Source organism: Camelus ferus, chromosome 20 (assembly GCF_009834535.1).
Source record: "Camelus ferus isolate YT-003-E chromosome 20, BCGSAC_Cfer_1.0, whole genome shotgun sequence".
Taxonomy (NCBI): domain Eukaryota; kingdom Metazoa; phylum Chordata; class Mammalia; order Artiodactyla; family Camelidae; genus Camelus; species Camelus ferus.
This window is the reverse complement of record NC_045715.1, coordinates 38,115,148-38,139,809: the sequence shown is the minus strand read 5'-3', so window position 1 is coordinate 38,139,809 and position 24,662 is coordinate 38,115,148. Positions and strand designations below refer to the sequence as shown.

Below are 24,662 nucleotides of genomic sequence, written 5' to 3'. Positions count from 1 at the left end.
TTTTCAGATTCTTTTTCATTATAACAAGATATTGAATATAGTTCCCTGTGTGCTACAGTATAAACTTGTTGTTTATCTATGTTGTATATAGTAGCTAGTATCTGCAAATCTTGAACTCCCAATTTACCCGTTCTCACTAGCAGACATAGAAAACAAACTCGTACCTATAATTTAATTAACCATTCTATTAATGACGTTTGGGAGTAGTCTGATCTTTTGTTATTATAAACAGTGCTTAAATGTAAAACCTAGCCATTTCTCGTGTGTGCAAATGTTATCTGTGGGGTGAACTCAGAACAATTATGGGTCAAAAGTCTGTATGTTTTCATTTTGGTAAGTTTTATCCTATGGCCCTCCATAATGGTTTGTTTTCATTATTGAGGCTTCATAACGTGTTGTTTTCTTCTTACTGAAATACACCTTTGCTTTGCTATTATTTAAAATTTCTTTCAGATTGTCTAATGCTAAGAAAAAAATTAGTATTTTTACTTGAGACCATGTTAAATGTGAATTTTGTTAAAGGAGAATTGAATCTTTTCATTTTGAGTTTTCCTGTCTAAAAAATCCATGTGTCTTTCTATTAGTTCAACTCTCCTTTGGTGGAAGAGTTTTTTTTCATGTAGTTCTTCCACATTTTGGGTTCAGATGATTTCTAGCATTTTATCTTTTTGGTCGTGATTAAAAGTGATTTACATTTCTCTCTTTTCCATGATGTCTTCTGTTTACAGTTTCTGTGCATGAAAACCATTGGTTGCATTATCTTACTCTCATAGTCTTCTCACCTACTTGATTATTTTACTGTTTGTGGTACTTCTCAGGGGAGCCTCTTTGGATTTTCCAGGTGTACAACACATATCATATGAGAGTAGAGATTATTGTATGTCCTCCTCTCCAGCGTTTAGATTTCTTGTTCATTTCCCTCGTGCGCTTGTATTGACGAGGACCTCCAGCCGAGTGGTAAATAGCAGCGATGAGAAGGTATCCTTTTCCTGTTCCCGACTTCCCGAGAATGTTTTTGATGTTTCTCTGTGAAGCGTAAGCTGGTTTTGGGATGAGATAAGTGCATTTTATTACGCTTCAGAAGCATCCCTCTGGGCTGGGCGTTTACCCTTGGTTGCCCTGGAATACTGTGCTGGGCTGTGGAGCCCGGACTCTGCAGACTGCATTTCCCAGATGCTTGACAGCTGCTCCTGCTGGGATCTGTCACTAGGGGGCGCTCCAGGGAGCCTGGAGGGCAGGAGGGGGCAGGAGCATGTCCCGTCCCTTCCGTCCCTTCCGTTCTTGTCAGAGGGGCCTCAGGAGAGGCTCTCACCACAGACTGTAGCTTTTTTGCTAGGCTTTGAGAACCAGCCTCACCACTCCCCCTCCGAGGTACCCCCTCCCTCCCCAGAGGTATGATCCCCGCTCTGCTCTCCTGGGGACTGACAGCACCTGAGCAGTGTGCGCTTGTCTCGGCCCTGAGCCCCAGCTTTGTGGGGCCTCTCCTCTGAGCTCCCACGTTCTTGTGACCTAATCTCTTCCTCTCCCCTAACTCTACGGCTGGGAACGGGTTCCTGCCCTTATTGCTGCTAGGTGACCTTCTTTTTCTGTTCCAGGCCTCCAGCTCCTGTTCCACCAATTCCCTGTATTAAATCCCCTCTGTTGAAACACTTCCTGCTTTCCTGACAGTTCCCAGCCTGATGAGGCCTCTGTTTCTATTTTACCTACTGTTCTTCATCAATTGCTTTTGAAATTTCCCCCCCAGTGCTTGTTCTGTGCCAGTGGGTGTGACTGTGTGTTTTTTCCTTCTTTAGACCCATGAAATATCATAATGGATTTTCTAACACTGGGCTCTTCTTGAATTACTGGAATAAATTCCATTTCATCATGGTGTGTTCTTCTGATAGGCTGCTGATTCTACTTGCTGGCATTTTCACTAGGAGTTTTGCACTCATAGTTCCATATGAGATGGGTCTGAAGTTTTCTTTTTTGGGTTAATCTGTGTCAGGTTTTTATCTCAGTGCTGTTATTTGCTTTATACAAATTTGAATTTTCCCATGTTCTTCTCAGCTCCAGAATGGTTCAGATAGCACTTAACATTAACCTTTCCCAGTGTCTGTTGACTTATCTTATTTTGTTTCCTATAGTTTGGTGCTATTCCTTTATGAGACTCTCTGGGATTGGTGTTCGTTTGGTATCATATATTGGGAGATCTGTTTGATTATTTGAATCAGTCCAATGACCTACGCAAAAAAAAAAAAAATGTTTGATGCTGCATTAGCCGGGCCAGTTGAGAAAAGCTTTTGTGGGTACCAGGGCTGGTCCAAACCAGGCTGTGAAATCGGCAGTGTGTCTTGGGTACCTTACCCTTTTAACCCCATCATTGCTGTACTCATGTCTCTAACTAATTCTCTCTCTCACCTGCTCCTCTTGTCCATCCTATTCTGAAGCCAGTGTCTGCTTAGGTTTACTACTAAACTGATACAGTTTTTGAGATGTGACTCTGCATGGATGAGCTTGCATTTTAATAGCGGAATCATGGATGCGGTCATGACTGAGTCTTGGGTCCTAGTATTTTATGTGATGTGTCCCCTCTGTTTTCTTTAAATTCTCCAGGTACGCTCTGTCTGAGCTGAGGCGTGAATGTACCAGGCTGGGGAGAGTGCATCCTCCCGTGGACTCAGTTAATAAGATTTCCACTTGGAAACCTTGAGGGGGATGGTCTCCAGCCTTCTTTAAAAAAAACCATCAGGGTCATCACCTCGCTACCTCAGAGTCAGTGAAGAAAAAGGTGGAATAACACCTTGCCGAGTTCTCATCTCAGCTCTCACCTCTTAGCTCATCATTTATTTTCATCCTCTCTCTGACCAACAGGCCTCTCCTTGCCCTTGAATCATTTTTGAAGTCGTGACCCTGGCCTCTCAGGCAGTGGTTCCTTCCCCCGTGAACTGACCACCTCCCCAGTTGCCCTGCACTGTCTCCCGAGCACACTTCCTGTTACCTTCATGGCAGCCCTTGCTTCATGCCTGAGTTCCCTCTGGACTGGGTGCCCCCAGGCCGTGTTCTGTGTCCTTTTTTTTTTTTTTTTTTAAAGCTTTATTTGTGAGGAGGGAGGTAATCAGGTTTATTTATTTATTTCTCCTTTTAAAAAAATGGTAGGATTCTCATGTTTCATTCTCTCTTTTTTAAAAAATTATAGTCAGTTACAATGCATCAATTTATGGTGCACAGCATCATGTCCCAGTCATACATATACATACATGTATATTTGTTCTCAAAATCTTTTTCATTATAGGTTACTGCAAGACATTGAATATAGTTCCCTGTGCTATACAGTATGAACTTGCTGTTTATCTAGTTTATATAAGTAATGTTAGTATCTGCAAATCTTGAACTCAATTAATCCCTTCCCATTCCCTCCCCCCGCCGTAAACATAAGATTGTTTACCATGTCTGTGAGTCTCTTTCTATTTGTAGATGAGTTCATTATATCTTCTTTCTTTTTTTTGATTCCACATATAAATGAGGTCATATGGTATTTTTCTTTCTCTTTCTTGCTTACTTCACTTAGAATGACGATCTCTGGGTCCATCCATGTTGATGCAAATGGCATGATTTTATTCTTTTTTATGGCTGAGTAGTATTCCATTGTATAAATATACCACAACTTCTTTATCCAGACATCTGTCGATGGACATTTAGGTTGTTTTCGTGTCTTGGCTGTTGTAAATAGTTCTGCTTACCACTATTTATTTATTTATTATTATTTTTTAACGGAGGCACTGGGGATCAAACCTGGGACCTTGTGCATGCTAGACACTTGCTCTCCCGCTGAGCTGTACCCTGCCCCGCTTCTCTTTTGTTGCCAGGGCTTAGGACACTGCTGCACACAGCTGGCCTCAGAAAATCTTAGTGTGAATTATTGAATAAATGAAACCCAAGCAAAAGCGGACTAAAAGAAAGATGAATGGCAAATGGATGAATGGACCCTGAAGGGGCTTTCATACCACGTGCCAGATGCTAAAATGCGAGAGGGAGTGTTAAATAATGCACTTGCAACCGAGAGTAAATGTCCTGTTTCCCTTCAGAGGGAATTTAATTTATATTTGATACGTTTACATGCCAGTTGCTTTTCCAGCAACACACGTTTTCAATCTGCTTACTTGGAAGATGTATGTCAGGATAAGTCAGAAAGACAGTTTTCAGGGGCATGAAAATCTAAAATGCTCTGGCAGCTTTATAATCATTCACCTTTTGTATCAGCAAATTTGTGTTTTGCCTTCCTGCGTCCAGAAATGATGATAGAGAGATGCAGGATGGAAGGGAGTCTCAGGGAGGCTGAGACGAGGTCTGATGGGAGATGGGTTGACCTGAAAGCGGAGAATTATGTTGAGGGGTTTGCGGGAAATCGAAGCTCTTTCCACGGTGCCTCCACCTGCAGATAGAAATATAAATAGAACACGGGATTATGTTTTGCTTGAATGTGTTCCCGTCTTGAGTGGCTGGAAAATTTTTAACTGGCAGTCTGTCTTTGGATGACAGAGGGAGGAACTTAGAATTTTGGGGACCCACCGTAGCCACGGAAAGGATTCAGGGCCATGTAAGCATCGCTATCCTTCTCTCACTGCTCCACAGATGGTACCACCCACAGTGCATCCCAGGGGATTTGTGTGTGCTTTTTTTTTTTTTTTTTTATAATTTATTTATTTCAGTGGAGAGACTGGGGATTGAACCCAGGACCTCGTGCATACTAAGCACACACTCTACCACTGAGCTACATCCTCCCTCTTGTGTGTTCTTTGTTCTCTGCTTTCTGGGTAGAAATTTCATGTGCCAGTTTTCTCTTCCTTGTCGATGTATTAAATTCTGTTTAGTCAGGCTGAATCGTGCAGGGACAGTTTTGGAGAAGCCTTGCATACTTAACCTTGGCTTCTTCTTTAATTGCATTAACCATCAAAAGTAGTCTTTTTAAAGAGTTCAGCATCACTCCAAAGGGAAGGAATATTGTTCAATGGTGACAGGATGTATTTGCTGATGTTACAACCTTAATTCAGAAGTGTTTTTCCTTTTCACTGTATCAGCTGTGATATAAGATGGCTAATTCTTACCTGTAAATCAGAATGACTGCCTTCTCCTCCCCCCACAACCCCCCACAGAGCTCGCTTCTGTTTTCTGGTGGGGAGTGGGGGCCGTGGGGGCAGGACAGAGCCCTAGGGAGTCCATCAGGTGGTTTCTCCAGCCCAGGTGCCCTCCGCATCTCCAAGGGCACGCAGCGTGGAAGTCACTGCTGCTGCCTGCTTTCCTTGAAGGCGGTGTGCACGGGACCCCGGTGAGAGTTCTAGCAGTGCTGGAATGCTAGGCTAGGCTTTCACTGACGCTCCAAACTGCCTTGCAGTCGGAGGGGGGTGGACCAAGGCTCCTTCAAGGGCCCGCCCGGGCCATGCCCAGGCCTTCAGATTGCCTTTATTCCTCAACTCTTCTGTGGTTTCTTGGTCTGTCTACATCCTAAGCACAGGCGTCCTCTCTTCTCATTTCTCTGTCCTAGACTTTGCACCCCCCCCCACCATCAGGCATCCTGGGAAGGTGGTGCTTGTCCCCTTTTCTCATTTTGTGCCGCCTCTGAGAAGCGCAGGGTGAGCTCTGACTCATGACTGCTGGCTTTGCAGTCTCTGCAGGGTCTGGATGAGAAAGTCACACACTTCTTACTCAGTGCTATTTGGACTGGATATTTTTGTGACCCGGTGGCCCCACATTCCTAGGCTAAGAAAGCTTTTTAGATTAGCCAACCATTAGGGTGCCCAAGTGAATTATCCTCAATCCTGGTTGGAAAAAAAAAAAAAAGCAGACCCAAATATGTCAGCCAATTCAAAGTTTGGCAGGAGACGGAATGTCGGGGTCCTCCTTCTCTGACCTCATAGGATTAAGGAAAATAATTTTTTTTAAAGCAAGTATTTGTACTTTGGATTTTTCTTTAAACTCAAATGGCCACACAGAGAACTCTCCCACGATGCTCATGGAAGTGTGATGTCCCCTTTTCTGTGGGAGGTGTTCTCACCACAAAGGGGTGAGTGGGGCCAGCGTCTTACCATCGTGAAAGGACAGAGCCTCTCATTGAACCCACCTTGATTTGTTTTTACTGTAATGAGAAGTTATTTAGAGGGGGAGGGTGTAGCTCGACTGGTAGAGCACATGCTTAGCGTGCACAAGGACCTGGGCTCAATCCCTGGTACCTTCTCTGAAAATGAATAAACCCAATTACCTCCTCCACAAAAACAAACAAAAACAAACAAAAAAATCTTTGCTTAACACTATGTGATTTAGTAATTAAATGTCAGTTATTTTAAGCTCCATTTATGTTAATGTTTGGTTTTAGCCATTGTTACAGTTGAAAAAGATAACAAAAAATAGATTTGAATGGAGAACATGTGCTGGTAACTGTCCTGGCTAATTATGACATTTATTTTTCAGTTTCCTCCATTGATTATGCAAAATTATTTAAAAATAAAATTTACTAGTAAATTTTCATTTTTTTCCCAAGGTCAGTTGGTTTTTATATTTTTAACAAAAGATGCCAAAACTCATTGAAAATCATTCGGGTGGTTCTACAGTTGAAGAACTGTGTTTTCAGGTTTTAAAATGTGTAAAATTACAAATTTTCTAGATAATAAACTTACTTTTTTTAGGGGAACAAAGTCATGTGTTAATAAAAATATATCCAAAAATCCGTTTTCAAAATGCTCTTTCTGTTCCACAAATTTAAAAGAGCAGTTACTTTTTCATTTAATATTGAAACATCACCTTTATTTGTTTGATTTGCCTGAATATATCTGCTACTCGTGGCCTCCTATCATCACTGAAGGCAGTTTTGGAATTCTTGTCTTTCTATAATATGAAATAGCAGAATTTACTGTATAACTTGGTAACTTCTATGTGCCTTTAAAGATAATCAATAAAACTCTGGCGCAAAATTTTTACTCATTTTTGTAGTAATGATGATGAAATTTCCCCCACAATTCATTCTTCTCTTAGTTTTGTAGTATAAATGCCCTTGTTGTAACTGGGCATATGGTGAAGCAGCTACAGCCTCCATTTCTCAGCCTCTCCTGCAGTGAATTGTTAAGTCCTGGCCAGTTGGAGGTAAGTGGAAGTGACGTAGGCTCGTTCCAGGTCAAGTCCGCAGGAGGGAGCTGCTTGTCTCCTGTAGTCCCTTTCTTTGCTCCACTCTGGAGAGGAATTGTGGTGGTGGTTAGCCAGGTTCAACCCTGTGGACCAGGAGTACCTGCAGGGAAGGCAGAGCAGTGATGGAGTTGGATTGTGGTCCTTGATGACCTCACGGGTCAGAGCCACCTGTCAACCACAAAAACTAGCCACGAGGAAGATGAATTTCTATCTTGTTCAAATCACTGTGTTTTTGGATTTATTTGCTACAGTGATTGGCATGCATTTTACTATACCTGTCATCTCATTGTAATGTAGTATAGAGTATATTCCTTTTGTTTTTATAAAAATTTTTATGTTTCTCTGTTTTAAAATAAACAACCACATTGAAAAAAAGAAAGTTTCTGCTGTACAGCACAGGGAACTTTTCAATATCTTGTAATAACCTTTAATGACAAAAATATGAAAATGAATACATATGTGTATATGCATGACTGGGACATTGTGCTGTACAGCAGAAATGGACACATTGTAACTGACTACACTTCAATAAAAAAAAGAATGTGCATCTGAACTGCTATCTACATTATTGCTAAAAAGAGCAAAGTGCAGCGCAATACATGTAACAAGATCAATTTTTGTTAAAAATTACTGATCTATAAATACCTGTATAAGCATCAGAAAAAAAATCAGGGTGCTGTTGACTCATTTTCCAGGTATTACTCCTAGAAGAATGTGTTTCAAGGGACATTTACTTATATGCTTTAAAAAGAACATGGTGTATTCTTTTTGGAGGGTTTAAGTTTCTAATTTTTTTCCCCTGAAACGTCTAGACAAATAGTCTTTGAAAAAGAAAAAAAATCAAGCCCCAAACTGAATGGGAACCGTGAACAGGTGTGCAAGTGGGAACAATGAAGGGTACCCAGGAAAAAGAACCTCGGTCCTGCCCTCATAGCCATGGATACATTTTAAAAGAGTCAAACTGTGATAAATGCTGTTAAAAAAAAAAAAAAAGCCACGCCAAAATAAACAGCACTTAAATCAGTCTGCTGAGAGTCAACAGGATCATATGATCTGGGTTAAAAAGTTCAAAGCACTTGCCCAGATACCTGCAAGGGAGGGTAACCAAATCTGTTTGAAGCTCATAGCGGCTGTTCAGTGTCATCATCTCAGGAAAAGGAGCCGGTCCAAGGTGACTCCTCATGCACAGATCTCGCTGATGTGCCTGTGATAAGTGCATCAAAGGCAGCAGAAATGAACAGGAAGTAGGGCTGTAGCTGCCCCCCTGCCTGGACCAGCCTCACATCTCAGTCTCTGATTGGCTGGTTTTGTTTTTCTCTCTCTTTACTGAGTAGAAATGATCAGAAGGTATTAGGTCGTGAAAACATTTTTTTTTTTTTCCTTCTTGCTGATAAACATGTCTTCAGAGTAAGACTTGGAGAAGGGACCGTAGTGCCAGACAAGCATTCAAGACTTGAACTTGGACCAAATACACATTCAGTGAGTTTCTTGGGGGCAAAGATTCAGCCTTCAGATGGTGGGCGGGAATGGTCAGTCCTTCCTGCTCTGTGGGTCCCCAGTAGGGGCTGTCCGTGCTTCTGAGACATTTCCAGTCGTAACCCCGTGTGCTGGAAGCTTCTGCCCCTCGAATTCTTAGGTTTGTTTCCCAGGCAAGTGCTTGGGGCTTGATGGTGAACTTTGACAAGCTTGCACCCTGACCCTTGGCCTGGGGCTTGGTAAATGACGACCCCATGTGCCTGTGTGCGTGCAGGGGCTCACTTTGGGACTTGAAATCCTGCCCTGAACCCCAGCCCCAAAGCCTGAACAGCTTTTGTTAACTTTATACGTTGGCAGGGATGATGGTCAGAAGATTTAACAACCAGTAGAAGGTGGGCACTGATGCGTCAGGAGCTGCTAGACCCTGGGGGAAGTTCCAGAGCTCAGACTGGGAGGGAAGTGGGCAATGGTGAGGACACCCCGGGGACCATGGATCCTTTACCCCTTACGGCCACCCAGGTCCCGCTCTGCCTGAACTAATACCCGGTGCCCTGGCACCCCTGCACCCCGGCTGCGGTCTCCCACAGCTTTGGCAGTCTCCCACGGGCTCTTGCTGAACAGGCTCCTGACCCTCGGCAGGCCTGGCTGGCCTCCCCATCACCTGCCTGCTGCCGGAACTGGTGTGACCCCCTCTGTCTCGTGCCTGAGTTGTCCTGAGTCATGATAGCCATCAGCCTCAATTCCAGAATGTCTCATAGAGACACTATCTTACTGTGATGAAGTTGGACCTTAAGACTGAGCTCTTCCTTGAGACTAGCTTGTTGGGGATGCTGTTGATAGGATGAATTTAGCCAGCTCTCTTCCTGTGCACAGGTGTTTGCTGTTCAGTTTGCTTCTCCGTCTGGTCTGGGTCTTGTCTTTTGTCCTCTTGGTCGTAGCCCACCGCCCTCTCCTGTGTCCTGAGCTGTTTCTGATGTGCTGTCTGATAGATTGACGTTAGTCTCTTAAAGATGCTGATTTTGTAACCGGTATTGAAGAGACTAAGGAGGCCCCTTGCAAAGACACAATGACCACTTGTCCACTTGTTAGGACTTTGCTGTGACTTGCTGCAAATTAGCACGTGTTGGATTCCTGCCCCCCCCCCCCCCCCAGTTTCCTGTTTTCCATCTTTCCTTCCCCACCTCCGTTTTCTCCTGCACACTCGGGGCTGCACGGCCTCACCCATCTCCCCCTCTTTCCCTCCCTGAGCCCTTTTTCAAGTCACATCCCTTTGTGCTGTCTTCCTTCCTGCGACTGCTCTGTGTGACTGTCCAACACGGCAGTAATCTTGCTGTTTGGGTGCTGTTTGGCGTCTGAGCAGCTGGGAGGTTGTAAGCACTCTATGAAACGTGCTTCCTTATTTTATATTATCTGGCTTCTTTCTTGAAAAGGATGTTATCCCTGGTGTATTGGTGTTTTAAACTGTGCTTCTTTTATTTTGCAGACAGGGTCCTGGCTACTGTGTGAGTGGGCGGCTCAGTCTGCAGACAGACAGCACTCACGTGCACAGCATCATCTGAGACCCCCGGGTCTGCAATTATGAAGGCTGGGCTGAGATTTGCTGCCGGCTTTGCTATTTATAGAGCCTGTCATTGCGCATGTCTGTGCCCGGCGCTCTGGCTGAGCTCTGATTAGGCTGATGCTGTCCTGTTTCGCAGGCAGCCTTCCCGGTGTCCCTGTCCGCACCTTCCCTCTAGGACTCTGTCTGTGCCCCCCTCTCTTCCCAGACGCCTGCTGCTTCTGTGTTTGATGTGGGCACCGCCCAGTGTTTGGCTGTGACTGTCATTTTTTGTCCCAGTGGATTTGCCGTCCCCTGGAAGCTCTTGATGGCTGATTCTTTGCTGTCATGGGCTGTTTGTGGCGCATTGGTTGTAGAGGGCACTGTTTGAGAAATCAGACTTCTTGTTTGTGGCAGGTCCGCTGCCGGGGGGGTGGGGGGGTGGGAAGAGACTGTGAGATGGAGATTCTGTGCAGGGGGAGGGTGCCCTGGGGAGGGAGCACTTAAAGGGAGCAAGGGATGCAGGCTCCGGCAGCAGGAGGAGTTGAATTGTGATGCATAAGTCATTTCTAATAGAGGCAAGCACACTCCCCCACCCCCACCCGCATTTCTGCCGACCAGCATGGGCCCTGGGGGAGGCGGCATGATGCTCTGCCCCCAGGGAGCTCTCAGGCAAGGGGATGAGCTAAAAGCCTGGGGCTGCCAGCAGTCCTGGTAGCTGGCTCAGGAAGGTAGGGGTTTTGGGTTGTGCCTTCCAGCATCCACTAATATGTCTTTGTCATAGTTTTATGTAAGTAGATGCAATTTCTACCCTACATTTTTTTTTTTTTTAACCTTTTTACCGGAGGTACTGGGGATAGAACCCAGGACACTGTGTACACTAAGCCTGCGCTCTACCACTGAGCTCTACCCCGCCCAGGTTCTGTCCTACTTTTATCTTGATTTTAATATCAATGCAATGTGTGTTCCATACTTAAAAGTCTCTTAAAAGCCAAGCATGTTTATATTTTTTTTATGGTTCATTTTGGTTCAAACAAAACAAAACCAAATCAAAATACAAACAACACCCCCCCCCAAAACAAAAACCATGAGGCTGATGAATTCCATCTAAGAAAAAACAGCACAGGCCATTTACAACAGACTAATAAGCCTTATTACCACAGTGGGCGGCCACTGCCCATAAAACCCACTGTCACTTGGTACTGATGGCTTTGTCTCTAAAAATCAAAGGAGGTGGGGAGAGTAGAGGAGGGGTGAAACCTGTTGTATCAACCTGAGGGTTGATAAATTTTGTGCGCATCTTTTGCTCGGTAGTTCCAGTCCAAATATTTTTTAAAAAATCATCAGGGAAAACGCAGGGTGATTATTAGACAGTAATGCACGTGCCTCTGTGAGAGTGTCGTCTCTGTGTCTGGTGAAACAGTGTAACACATGTTGTTTAATCTGCCTTTGAAACCACAAACAGGCGGGGTGGCGGTGGCTACCGGAGGAAATCAGACTGACTAACCTGTGTATCTCACAGCCCTGCCTGTGGATGTGATGATCCGCGCAGACAGCGGACCCAAACTCCGAGTCAGAATGACTTTTCAGTCTGTGATGGAAGCGGGATGTTCAAGTATCTGGCATGATACTTGTAGAGCAGGGGGTGGCAAAGATCTTATTGTAATGGGCCACCGATGACTTTGCAGGGCTTGTGAGCTCTGAGGCAGCCGCCTAACTGTGCTCCTTTCTAGGACAGAAGTAGCCACAGGCAAGGAACTTGAATGGACCTGGCTCTGTTCCAGTTAAACTTTGCAAAAACAGATAGCGGGGCAGACTTGGCCTGAGGGCTGTAGTTTGCTGACCCGGCTGGAGAGGACAGGTCTGATTGCCAGAGTTTCAATCCGAGAGCCGATACCTGCTAAGGCTTAGGCAAACTTCTAAATGTCTTTTTTTTTTTTAATCTGTAAAATGGCATTAAAATATTTACTTCCTAGGAATACTACCAGAAATCATGAAATAAAGCATGCACTGTATTTGGCACTTGGGAAATGCTCCATAGCTAGAAATGACTATTATTGGTGCTCCTGTAAAGAGTTTGCGTTGGATGTGGCTCACCAGCTGGACAGTGTGGGAAAAGTGTTATATTGATGGGGCTCAAGTTATGCTTGGCTCGGGGAGTGGGGGCAGGGTACAGCTCAGTGGTAGAGTGTGTGATTAGCATGCACTAGGTCCTCGGTTCAAGCCCCAGCCCCTCCTTTAAAATGAAACAACTAAGTACAGTAAACCTAATTACCGACCCCTTCCCAGAATTATATTTGGCTCTGTAACAAGACGTGTGCACGCTTTGGGTCTTTGTTGGAGTTGGACTTGGTAAGAATCACATTGCCAGAGAGCAGAGGAGGGCTCGCAAAGGAGGTGGGTGGCTGTGGACTTGGTTTGGGACCAGCTCCGTAGCAGTGTCCACTGTGCCCCCCCCAGTATCTGTCTTCTCTTCTCCAGGGCATGTGGCCTTACTGCGTTTTTGTTTCCCTTGACCTTCAGTGATGGCCATGGACCCGGGTTCGAATGGATGAGCTGTGAGAAGTAGTGTGTGCTGTGTGCCCGTTGAAACCATCCACACACAATCCCGGCTCTTCCCCCACAAACTCGCAGAGGGGAGGGGACACTGGGCACGTAACGAGCCACAAGGTGGAAAGTGCCGGCTGCCGTAATGACCGCGTGGAGCAGAGTGGCCGTCCCCCTTGGTGATCATGGGTGACAGTGCCACGAGCGGGACCTTGACTTCTGTTGTGTTGAGATAGGAGACTGTGGTGTGGCTGTCTACAGCAGTTCACCTGCACTGACATTCATAGTCTCCCGTCACCCACTTTAGGCTCTGTGGGTAAAGGCTGGGTATCCAGCATTGGAAGCTTAGAGCATTGCTGTTCAGTAAAACTTTCTGTGTTAATGGAAATGTTTTACCGGCATCATCCAATACAGAAACCACCGGCCACATGTGGCACTGAGCACTTGGACTGTGGCTCACACGTCTGAGGAACTGAATTTTTAGTTGAATTTTAATGAATTAAAATCTAAATGCAAATAGTGACATGTGCCGAGTGGCTACCCTATTAGCTGTCGACTGAAATAAAATGCACAACCTAGAAATTGAGAGTTATGTTTTATCTGGTGGACATTTCTGAGGATGTAAGCCCAGGATGACAGCCTCTCAGATCGCTCTGAGGAACTGCTCTGAAGGGGTGGGGGAGGGGCCAGGATATATAGGAGTTTTTACAAGAAAGATCAGGTAATCGGAACATCAAAAGGTTACTATTAATTAAAGAAGACCAGGTAGTTCAAGTTAAGGAATTTGGCACTTTTCTGTGTATGGGAAGGTGCAAAGGTCTGGGCTCATTGAGATCATCCCTTTGATGTGCACCTGGCTGTCTAGGGCCACTGTCCTGTTCTTTCCCATCCTGAGTTCCCCCAGGGGGCACCGTTGAAGGTGGCAGCAGAGGCCGGGCAGCCTGTTTGTCTGCATCCTGAGATCCCCCCACTCACTGTTGTGGGGTGGCAGCAGTGGCTGATGACTTGATGGCCACAGCATCCTTTGTGTACTGATATGGCTGGCCGTATTTTTCGTTCAGTGTTTGAGAAATGTCTCAGCAGTGCACCGAGTCTCCTCCCACGCCCTCTGAAGCTTAGAGAAACAAGTTTAAGGAGACCCCTAGGAAAGCTTGACTGGGGTCCTCAGGGTGCCCAGGTTGATGTGATCATTGCAAAGGACCAGAGACCATGGCTGGCTGGCTGCTCTGGTGGGGGAGCGAGTGGCCATGGCTGCATGGGGAACAGCCTGCCCTCCCAGAGTGTGTTTTGGTGAAGGATGGATGGGTTATTTCTTGTGTATCTCTTGGGAGGAAGAGCCTGGAATCACTTTAAACCCTGCCCGAGAGGAAGCCTTGGGGGGGTGGCATGACCTCATCAGAATGGCCCTGTTTTTTGTCACTGTCAGTGATGAGAGGACTTTTTAATGATCTGAAAACGACCAGACAAACGACAGGTTCTATGCAAAATTTTCTGTAGGGTTGGGAGAAAACAAACTCCTTCTGGTGGATTTGAAGGATGGCTGGGAGAGAGAATTTGGCTAATTTTCTGAGTGGACCCCATGAACCTGCTTAGGTTAATCTAACATTTATAATGAAAAAGCACTTTAATCTCCTTACAGGAGGTGTATCAGCTAGCTCCAACCTCAGACTCTCCTGTGCGCTTTCCCCCCGCCCCGACCAGGGAGGGCGTGTTTTGTGTCTCAGGCTCATTTGGGTGCAGAGTCAGAGACCTGCTGTATTTTAGGGCGTGTTGTAAGGGTCTGTGTGTCATTTGACAGAATTTAAGAAAAAGACTCATCACAGGGTCAGGCTCCCCAGAGATTAGAGCTGTGGTTGGTTGTGGATGTACAGCCTCCTCGGCGGAGGGAAGTGGTGAAACTTCGACTCAGGTTTACGCCATCAGCTTCTGCCACTCCTCTCGCCGTCAGCTGATTTTCTCTCCTCAGTGCGTGGTTTCGTTATTTTTCTCCCTCTGCCTGTACCAGGGTCTGCATCCTGGTTCCCCAAAGTTTGGTCTGCAGACCAGCAACATTGGGGTTCCCTGGACTCTTGTTAAAGGAATTCAGAGTCTCAGGCCCCACCATCTGCATCTTAGTAAGAATCCTAGGCTATGCGTGTACACAGTAAAATTTGAGAAGCACTGGTCTACAGAATGGTTTTTGTTTTTGCTTTTTTTTTGGTTTTGTTTTGTTGATTTCAAATTCCGTGCTAAGTGGCCCCAGCTCTTACTATTTCTCCATCAAACTCTAAAGGGAGGGACGTTGCCCATGTATCAAGACCTAGTAGCCAGGATGGGAGGAGGCGGTGGGGGCATGCGTGGTGCAAAACACACTCCCCCAGGCAGCAGGGGCTCTGGGAGGGGCATATATCCCGAGGGGGATGATTGGCATCAGGAAGAGATTTACAGAACCGCATTTGAGTCATAATTCATCTGCAGTTGACAAAACATCAAGTCTTCTCTGCTCCTCAGAGCTTCTGATCCAGGAACTAGTAACCATATCATACAATATGAAAGAAACACAGTTACATTACTAACCTGTGAAACCTTGTCTGACAGAAGTGAATTCCTTAGACTTTGCAAAGATTAACAGTAGTTTTTTTTGCTGTCATCATAAGGCAGGAGGGAAGGGGGCAGGGCACAACTATTGAAGGAATGACACAGCCACCAGCACCAAGATGGGGGAGGAGTCAACCCCCAGTGGACCTGGAGGAACCAAGGTGGCAGGATGTTTGCCCTCCAGCGGACCCTGAGCATCATTAGATGCACTATAAAGTCCGAGCCTGGTGAACAACACACCCACAGGCGCCAGAACAGTTCTGAAGCTGCCCGTGAAAGGTCAGAGTGAGGGCGGTGGCCCAGTTCCTGGGGATCTCCACCCCTTCCCCAGAGTAGTTGGAATAATCCTCCTGCATGTTAGCATATGAAGCTTCCAAGCCCATAAAAACTAGCAACACCGCACCTCATGGTCACACAAGCTCTCTCGCTCTGTCTCTGTCTCTCTGTCTTTCTCTGTCTCTGCGTCTCTGTCTCTCTCTCTCTCTCTCTCTCTCTCGCCTTCTGAGACAGCCCGCACTGTCTGGAGTATGTATCTCTCTAAATTAATCTACTTTTACTGGAGGATAGCTTGCACTTGAATTCTTTACCACGTGAGGCCAAGGACCCTTACTTGGCAAGGTGCATCCCAGAGATGGGATATTATATGCTTTATAAACATCAGTTTCTTGAGCTTCATAATACTTGAATATGGGAAGTCTGTACCTTGTGTCCCTGTAAAGCTTAGTTCCTCAGGCAGACATAACCCACAAATATATAAAAGCTCAGTGATTCATGCGTTGTTTCCATTTGTTCAGATACTTTGTCAGTAAACTTGGTGGTAGTTTGATCTTACATAATAAAAATTCTTACCTGAAAATGTTAACTTTTTCAATTTCTGCCTGACTTATCGAAAATGTTTGTAGACTTTTTTTTTTTTACATTTTTTTGGGAGGGAGGTAATTAGGTTTTTATTCATTTATTTATCTTTAATGGAGGTACTGGGGATTGAACCCAGGACCTTGTGCATGCTAAGCATGCACTCTACCACTGAGCTACACCTTTCCCAACATTTATTGTTTTCATCAGTCAACATACTTTCCTGGGCACTTCCCTGGGGCCCAGGCCTGTGAATATATGTAGAAGATTTGCTCTGAAATGCAGCGTTACTTTGTAATCTCTTTACCTGAGAGCAAAGTGGAAAGGACACTGGTTTGGAGACCTGAGTTTTTCTAATGGCCAGTTTTCGCCTTAGGTAGATTACATAATCCTTATAAGCCTCAGTTTGCCTGTCTGTGAAGTAGACACATAGGCTTTGCCCCTAAATAGTGCTTAGTAACTCACTGCTATTAATACCTTATCCCCCCCCCTTTTTTTATCCCCAGTCTCCACAAACAGCCCGATTAAGTCTGAATATTGAATGTGCAAGGAAAATAGCCACTTGAAATCTAACAGAAAGAGTGTCCAGCAGGGGTTTTGTTTACAGGCAGTGGAATTGGACTCGGACTTAAACCAAAAGAGAGTTTAGTGCAGATAAATGGTAAAGATCACAATCAAGACTGAATGTCTGAGGGGGAGGGTATAGCTCAGTGGTAGGGTGCATGCTTACTGCCTCTAAAAATAAAATACATAGGTAAACCTAATTACCTACCACCTACACACAAAAAATGTAGTAAGATAAAAAAAAGATGACGTGTGGTTGGAAGCTTCAGAAAGTCTTGGGCGCAGCAGCTGATGAACTCCTACTGTAGTTTTCGGTCCTTAAAGCCCCCCGGTTGGCATTCATTGTCCAAGCATCCAAGTAGAGAGCAGTTGGTTGCAGTCGGTTGCATCCTGGCCACTTGCGTCCCCAGGGACCGGACCTGGTTATTAAGGGGCGAGGTCTAGAGGGGCCGTGGAGCACCCTGACTTGGCCTGTTATCAACACCCCGCAGCTGAGAAGTTATTACCTATTACCTAGAGGTGCTGATAAAACGAGGTGGCTTGAAAGTGGCAGAAGTCCACTACCAAGAGACTCCCAAGTGCCCATCACCCACAGGTTGAAGGGCATTGCTGGCAAGATCAAATGGGTAGAGAGAAACGGACTTTATACTGACACCATCAAATCTTAAGTAACGCCTGTAAGAGCGCCACCTACTGTTTTAAAAGAAAATTGCCTTCTGTTTTAAAAGTCAGGGCTTACTTTTTATAGGACTTAGGACAAAGCAAGTGTAATAAACCACAAACCTATAATTCTATGCCGTGGTTTAGGGAAATAAAGCGAGGTGACTGCTCAGTGATGACTCCTTGCTGTTTACCGTGTTTGTAATCCTGGCTCTGAACTGCGGCAGCTTCGTGGAAGTGAAACCGTAATCGTAACGGGGATGGTGTGTTGACTATTACTGTCGTCTGTGTACTGTTCTAACAGGCTAGTGTGATGATCTCATTTAAACACCACAGGACTCTGTGAGAGAGGTGTTATTATCTATATTTGGCAGATGAAGAAAGTGAGGCCCGGAGGAGTAACTTGGCCAAGATCACACACCTAGTGAGTGGGAGAGCTGGGTCTGAGCCCAGACAGTTTGACTCACAGGACAGCAAGTGCCTGGGACTCTTCTGGGGAAAGAACTCTCTCCTGATAATCAGGTGGCTGGTACCTCGGGTTATCTGTCAGCGAGGCACCCCTGCAGTGGGATGCTTTTTCCTTTTACATCTGATTAAGAACTCACTTTTGTCTTTAAGAACACCTTTTGGCGGGGAGGGTATAGCTCAGTGGTATATAGCATGTGCCTAGCATGCATGAGGTCTTGGGTTCAATCCCCACTACCTCCATGCAAATAAATAAAAACTTATTTACTCCTCCTCCCAAAATTAAAAAATATAGTAAATATACATATTTTTAAAAAGAACATCTTTTATTCAACAAGTAAACTCTTACATATCACTGCCTGCTAGGCACACTTCTAAGTACTTTACATACATTCATTGATTTATTCTTCTCAACATCCCTATGAAATTATGTGCTTTTTTTTTTTTTAGTGGAGGTACTGGAGATTGAATCCAGGACCTCGTGCATGCTGAAGTATGTGCTTTACGACTGAGCTATACCCCCTCTCCCCAATTAAGTACAATTTTTAATCTCTGTTTTACAGATGACGAAATGGTTAAGAAACTATTTAAGATCACACAGCTAGGAAGTAACAGAGGCAGGTTATGAACCCACATTTTTTCTGATGGCAGTCTGTGTCCTACACTATCGTGCTTATAAGAAGTTATGTTAAAATAGTACAAGTGTATTTGGATATAAGATAAATCAAAGAGACCTGGATGATGTGCTCAGATCTGAAGAAAATGTGAAGGTGGAATGAAAATGACTGAAATTTAGGAAAGACTGCTTAAAACGGTTTCTGATTTTCATTATTAAGTGATGCTTGAGTATCTTCTTGGGCGTACTTGGCAAACTTTCTCCTCGAGTAGATAAAGGGATGTTGATTTATTGGGTTATTGCTCTCCATAATGTACCAACATGTTTTAATTTTTTCGTCACTTTGAGTTTTATGTAGTTTTTGTGTTTCTAGAATTTGTGGGCCACCAAGGACTATTGATAATAATAGAAGTTAAGCAAAATCCGGTTGCATATTACTCCTAAGAGTATAAGCAAAGGAGAATCTGCTTTCTTACCAAAGAAACATGCTCAGCTCACTCCACTAGGACGGAAGCTAGTATGGGATCTAATACACTTAATTCTGCCAGCGCACCGGCTTCTGAGCTAGGAGAGCGGGGGCTGTGGGAATCAGTGCCACCTAGTGGTGACTAAGCGCCTCTACAGTTCAGGAGCGGCAACAACGCCCAGGCGGGCTGGATGGAAGAGCAGATTCTGGGCCCCGCCCCGAGTGAGTCTAATTCCTAAGGAAGGTGTACGTGTGTTGGGGCGTCCAGGAACCTACAAATTTAAAAAGCATTTGGGGGCAGGGAATGGCCCAATGGTAGAGCACGTGCTTAGCATGCATGAGGTTCTGGGTTCGATCCCCATTACCTCCATTAAATAAAAATAAAAAATAAAATGAACCAGCAATGCTTGCTGTGTAAAAAGCAGCCGTGCGGCGTGACTCTGCTCTGGAACGCGGTGTGGGCCTCGTCGGGCTCCCTCTCCTCCATCCTCTTCACCACGGCTGCTGCAGCAGCCCTTGGATTCCGTGGGAGCCGGGCGTGTTCTGGGCCTATTTGGGGCAGGGGAGGCCCCCGCGGAGCCTGCACACAGAGGAGGGGTTTGGGAAGAGAAGAAAGTGCCCAAAGTGTGACCTCAGTTTTGCATTTCTTCCTTGTTGATTTCTGTTGAGACCCGCGTTCCTCCGACTGGAAGGTCACCCCGTACTTCCATCTTTTTCTCCATCATGTCCTCAGTCTGGTGTCTAGGGCGCCCTGGTCAGACGGCAGGCCCTCCCCGGAGTCCCTCCGCGAGACCCTTCCTGTGCACGTGGATCTTCAGTCCCCACATGGCCTCGCCTCCTCCTGTTGCTCCCTCTGAAATTCATGCTCTCTGTTCTTTATGCCTTTACTGCAGTCTTTAGTCTTTATACATCTTTTATAATTCAGAAGACCTACAACCTCAGAGAAGCCCTCCTTGTAGTCTTGACACCTCGTCCCCTCTAATTCTCACCAGATTTCGTGTGTGGCTTGTGTTCTAGTCGTGGCATATCGTCAAATAATATTGCTTATTGCTGCATAAACATTCCATGCATCCATCCATCCGTCTGTCCATCCATACATCATTTACCTATTCATTCTTGCCTTATGTTGTTTCCCTTGCCTTGGACCATAAATTCTACTCACTTCAAATGCCACTGGCTCCACTAAGCTCAGCTTCATGGATTGATTCCTCCTGCCCCATGGAGTGCCCTCCACCACCCCTTCCCCTCTTCCTTCACTGCACATTCCAGTCTGTTCTGCAGTAAATCGTCAGCCACACGAGGACAGACATCATTTTCCAGAACTATTTGCACACACCCAGGTGCACAGTATGTCTCAGCTGAACTTGTTTCTTGTCTAGCCAGTATGTACTTAGACTCACCTTACTTTAAAAGAGAAGGAAAAACAACGTTTTATTGAGTACCTGCTATTTGCCAGATACTGTACTTTAGAATTTTACATCTGTTGCCTTATTTAAAACCTAAAAACCCTGTGAGTGGAGTGTTATCCATTTCTGTTAGAAAAATTAGATCATGAATTAAAAAATCTTTAAATGTATTATGTGTTTCTTTTATTGAAGTATAGTCAGTTTACAGTGTTGTGTCAGTTTCTGGTGTACAGCACAATGCTTCAGTCATACATACACATACATAGATTTTTTTCAGATTCCTTTTCATTATAGGTTACTATAAGATATTGAATATAGTTCCCCGTGCTGTACAGAAGAACCTTGTTGTATATCTATTTTATATATAGTAGTTAGGATCTGCATGTCTTAAACTCCCAATTTATCCCTTCCCACTCCCTTGCCTGGCTCGTAACCATAAATTTGTTTTCTGTGTCCAGAAACGTTTAATAAATGTGGCACTGTAATGAACAGGGCAGCATTTGGACGCAGGCCCGCCTGACCCCAACACGCACACCCTCCCCTCCATGCACTCCCTCTGTTTAGTTGTAGATCTTCACTTGAAGGTGTTTTATGACAACGCCTTGCTCCCCTGCCTTGCTTCCTGCGGAGTCCACTCCCAGGGAGACAGAGTGGCCCTTTCCCTGGGGTAATATTCAGTCCTGTCCCCAGACCCTCTTCACGCCCACCTGGAGACCCCCCTCTTCACACTTAGTCTGCCTTGTACACACATAAGGAAAGCAATGTGCCCACCAGTGTTTTTTTTTTTTAATTAAAAAAATTTGTTATTCATGTATTTATTTGGGGGGGGTAATTAGATCTATTTATTTATTTAATGGAGGTACTGGGGATTAAACCCAGGACCTCATGCATGCTAAACATGCACTGTACCACTGAGCTATACCTGCCCCTCTCTGCCAAATTTTTTTTTTAACTGGCATTTTGGATTAAAAGCATCTCTGAATGGAAAATGATTCTGGACCCTTTACGGAACGCACAAGCCTTGCTCACGTTGAGCTCACTTTGGAGTCATAAATGAGCTCACCGAGCTGGTGCCTTTGGAGCGCCCTTCAGCACTAACACTAGCCCCAGAGAACCTCCGGACGCTCGGGACCAACCTGCGCTTCTGTGCTTGTGTTTCCCGCGCAGGGCTTCCGAGCCAGCCCGCGGCACCTTCGGAGACGCGCTGCGGCGGCCGCGGCCGCCCGGCTGGAAGAGGCGAAGCCGGCGGTGGAGCTGCACCACCAGAGCGAGCAGGAGATCGCCGCCCGGAAGCGGAGACTCAAGAAGAGCAGCCGCGTGCAGCCCGACTTCTACCACTCAGTTCAAGGCGCCCCCGCCAGGAGGCCCGTAAGTGGAGCGCTGCCTTTTATGAGTGGGAGATGCTTGCCAGAGGGTGCGGTCGTTCTCTGCGTCTTAACACACCATCAGGTTAACTGTAAATAATCAGGTTAGCCTCTTACTGTCCCTAACAAGTGGCCGTGACCTCCGGAGAGCGAGGTCGGTGGTTTCACAGGAAGCCCCGGGGGCAGTCGTTGGAGAGGCGGGTGCTGCGAGGTAGGGGGGTGGGACTGGAAACTGATGAATCCTTGCGGGGAGGGTGTGGCCTCGATGTTGCACCCAGGTGGCCACACTGTCCTTAGCCTGGTGCCCCGAGGTGCTGCCTTACCTAGGAAGTTACCTGGACCGTTCCGGGCCCACTCGGGAGCTGGTCCCCAACCCTGCTCACCTCCTGATCTTTTGTCTTGGCTGGGGCTCTCCCACCAGGCCTTTGTGCCAGGGCTGTGACAGTTAAGGATGCAGGGCTTAGAAACTCACATTTTAGAACTTCTACAAAGTCTCTCATGACTGCAGTAATTTTGTGCTGCGTTAGCATGAAAAAAAGTTTCCCTGTGAGTCCCTCCTGTGCTGTGATAATACGCCTCTGTACACTATTAAAGCCAACCTGCCCTTTGGTGGGTAGATGTGTGGCAGATGCGTGTGGAGATTGCTGGGAGCCCAGGAGAATGTCTCAGTGACCAGGCCAACGGAATGGCAGGAAGCTTGAACTCCTGTACAGAAAAGGTCCCGTTTCACCAGTTGTGGACTAAGCACCTATTTAGAGACAAGAGTCTTCCCTTCATGATTTAATAAAACAAGGGCCAAGGAGAATGTGGTATCTATGTGGCGCAAAATGTAATAGTAAGAACATTTATTCATTCAACAGACATCAGCTTTTTTATACAGGAAAGAAGTTATGTGCAGATACATATTAATAACTAACCATTACAGAGGGCTTACTATGAAACAGGGATTATTCTACACGAGTCCCTTAACAGCCCTAGGAGATAGATGCTGTTAATTATCCCCATTTTCTGGATGACGAAACTGAGGCTTGGGTATGTTACTTGTGTAAGTAGACCTAGTTGTTGGGGGCAGAGTCTAGGGTGTGGGTCTAGGCAGCCGGCCTCCAGAGCCCAAGCACTTACTGGGCAACCTGCTCCCAGGACCTCACAGCTGGGTGGGTGGACAGACCTGCCCACGAGTGAGCACAGCGCCGGTCTGTGCTGCAGACGTGCTGTCTGGGGCTCTGCATGAGGCACTAGGGAAACATCTCAGGGCCAGGAGTACTCGCAGAGAAGCAGATGCCTGAGATGAGTCTGGAAGAGATGTTTATCGGGTGGGGCGTGGAGGGAGGCAGCTCTGACGAGGAGATCGTGAACGCAAACACAGAGGCATGATGGGGTGGGGGGGAGCAGCAGGCTCGAGGGACAACAGGAGGGGGAGCTGGTAGATGAGACCCGAGGGTCAGGCAGGGCACATCCTCAAGGGGTTGTATATTATGCTAATGAGTCAGGTTTATCTTCAGTGACAGGGGATCTGTTGAAGGGAGGGAACAGACCATTTGTTCTCTTGCTCAGAATTGAGCTGATTCTCTCTTCTCATCTCCCCGAGTGGGTCAGGATGGAGAAGTAAGTGATCATCACTGAGAAGGTTTCTCAAGCACCGTCACTGTCTCGTGAGCGGGCTCTGTAACTGCTCTGGGTAATGAGACACAGTCCTCACGCCTCTCCTCACTCCCTGTTTGCCTGTTTCACCTCTTGGGACTGACAGGCTCATGATCAGGCGACTGGTTCAGAAAAGCCTTTTCCGATCCTTCTTATCAGAGTGAGGTGCGTTTTGCTGTGGTCCTCCGCGCTTTGTGCACGTCTCCAACACAGGTAGCGGTTACTCCAGTGAAGAAGGCAGGCTCGGTCGTAAGGGGGACCTGGGTTCAACTCCTGCTTTGTGTGTCTGGCAGGAAGCAGTTGGCACGCTGAGAGTCTGATGGAGGTGTTAGCAGACAGAGGGACCCCTAAATTATTAGGAAGCCCACCAGAGGGTGGGTCCTTGCTGCTGGCTGTGAAAGAATTCGTGCAGCAGAGGCAGAGAGACAAAGTGAACAGCCAGTTTATTGCTTGGAAGGGGAAAGGAAAAGAAAGGCTCTCGAGGGTGGAGCCGTCAGCCAGGACAGCTCCACCTCTGGCTCGGCCATGTGGACTTTTATGGGAGGCTTCCGCCATCATGTCCTCCTGCTGGTGTGATGGAGCCAATCACCTTCTTTTCTGTCCTTGTGTGGGCTTTTCTGGCTGTTGTCATGGCAACCGTCACCTGTCATGGTGCTGGTGGGTGTGTTGTTTAGCACCTAATACATTACAGTGAGCATATAATGAGGCTCAAGGTCCACTGGACGTCAGATCCTCCGCCATCTTGGGGTCCATTGGTTCTAACCAGTTCTGGCTTCTTCTCCTGAGACGGGTAAGGGTCATTGGTTTCTAGTCAAGGGAGGGGCTGGGATATGATCCTGGGGGCAACAGACTTAGTAACAAAAAGGAAAGTTGCTTTTAACCAGAATGCTGGCAAGCTGGTGGACCTAACGTCCGCTCAAAAAACCATCTCTGAAGATTCTGCCCAGCTGTAAACGAGAGGCAGGAGGGAGTTGGGGGCCTTAGTTCCTGCAGAAGAACTTAAAGATATTGTTCTATCTGTTCCTTGAGGAGGAACCAGGACCCTGCGCCAAGGCTGTGCTATTGTTTCTTGGCTGTTCCTCCCTTCCCTGACTAACAACTGTTTGAATCTGCCCTTTGGACCTCAGGGAACTCAAGGAGGCTGAATGAAGCCTAGTTCCTACAAACAAGAACTGGGGAGACAGAGCGGAGAAGGTGTAGCTCAGTGGCAGAGGGCATGCTTAACATGCACAAGGTCCTGGGTTCAATCCCCAGTATCTCTATTAAAAAATAAAGAAATAGTCCTGCTCGTATCAGAAGGACTATCTCCAGAAGTATGGGTGGGGCTGAG

At 46.2% G+C, this 24,662-nt stretch overlaps 1 protein-coding gene across 1 annotated transcript in view; it reads left to right on the top strand.

Annotated features, from left to right (window-relative positions):
• Positions 1-24,662, top strand: part of DST (dystonin) — a 436,433-nt gene that overhangs the window by 23,771 nt on the left and 388,000 nt on the right. Inside the window, 1 exon segment of the mRNA XM_032463323.1 lies at positions 21,495-21,695. Within this exon segment, the coding sequence (XP_032319214.1) occupies positions 21,495-21,695 (201 nt within the window).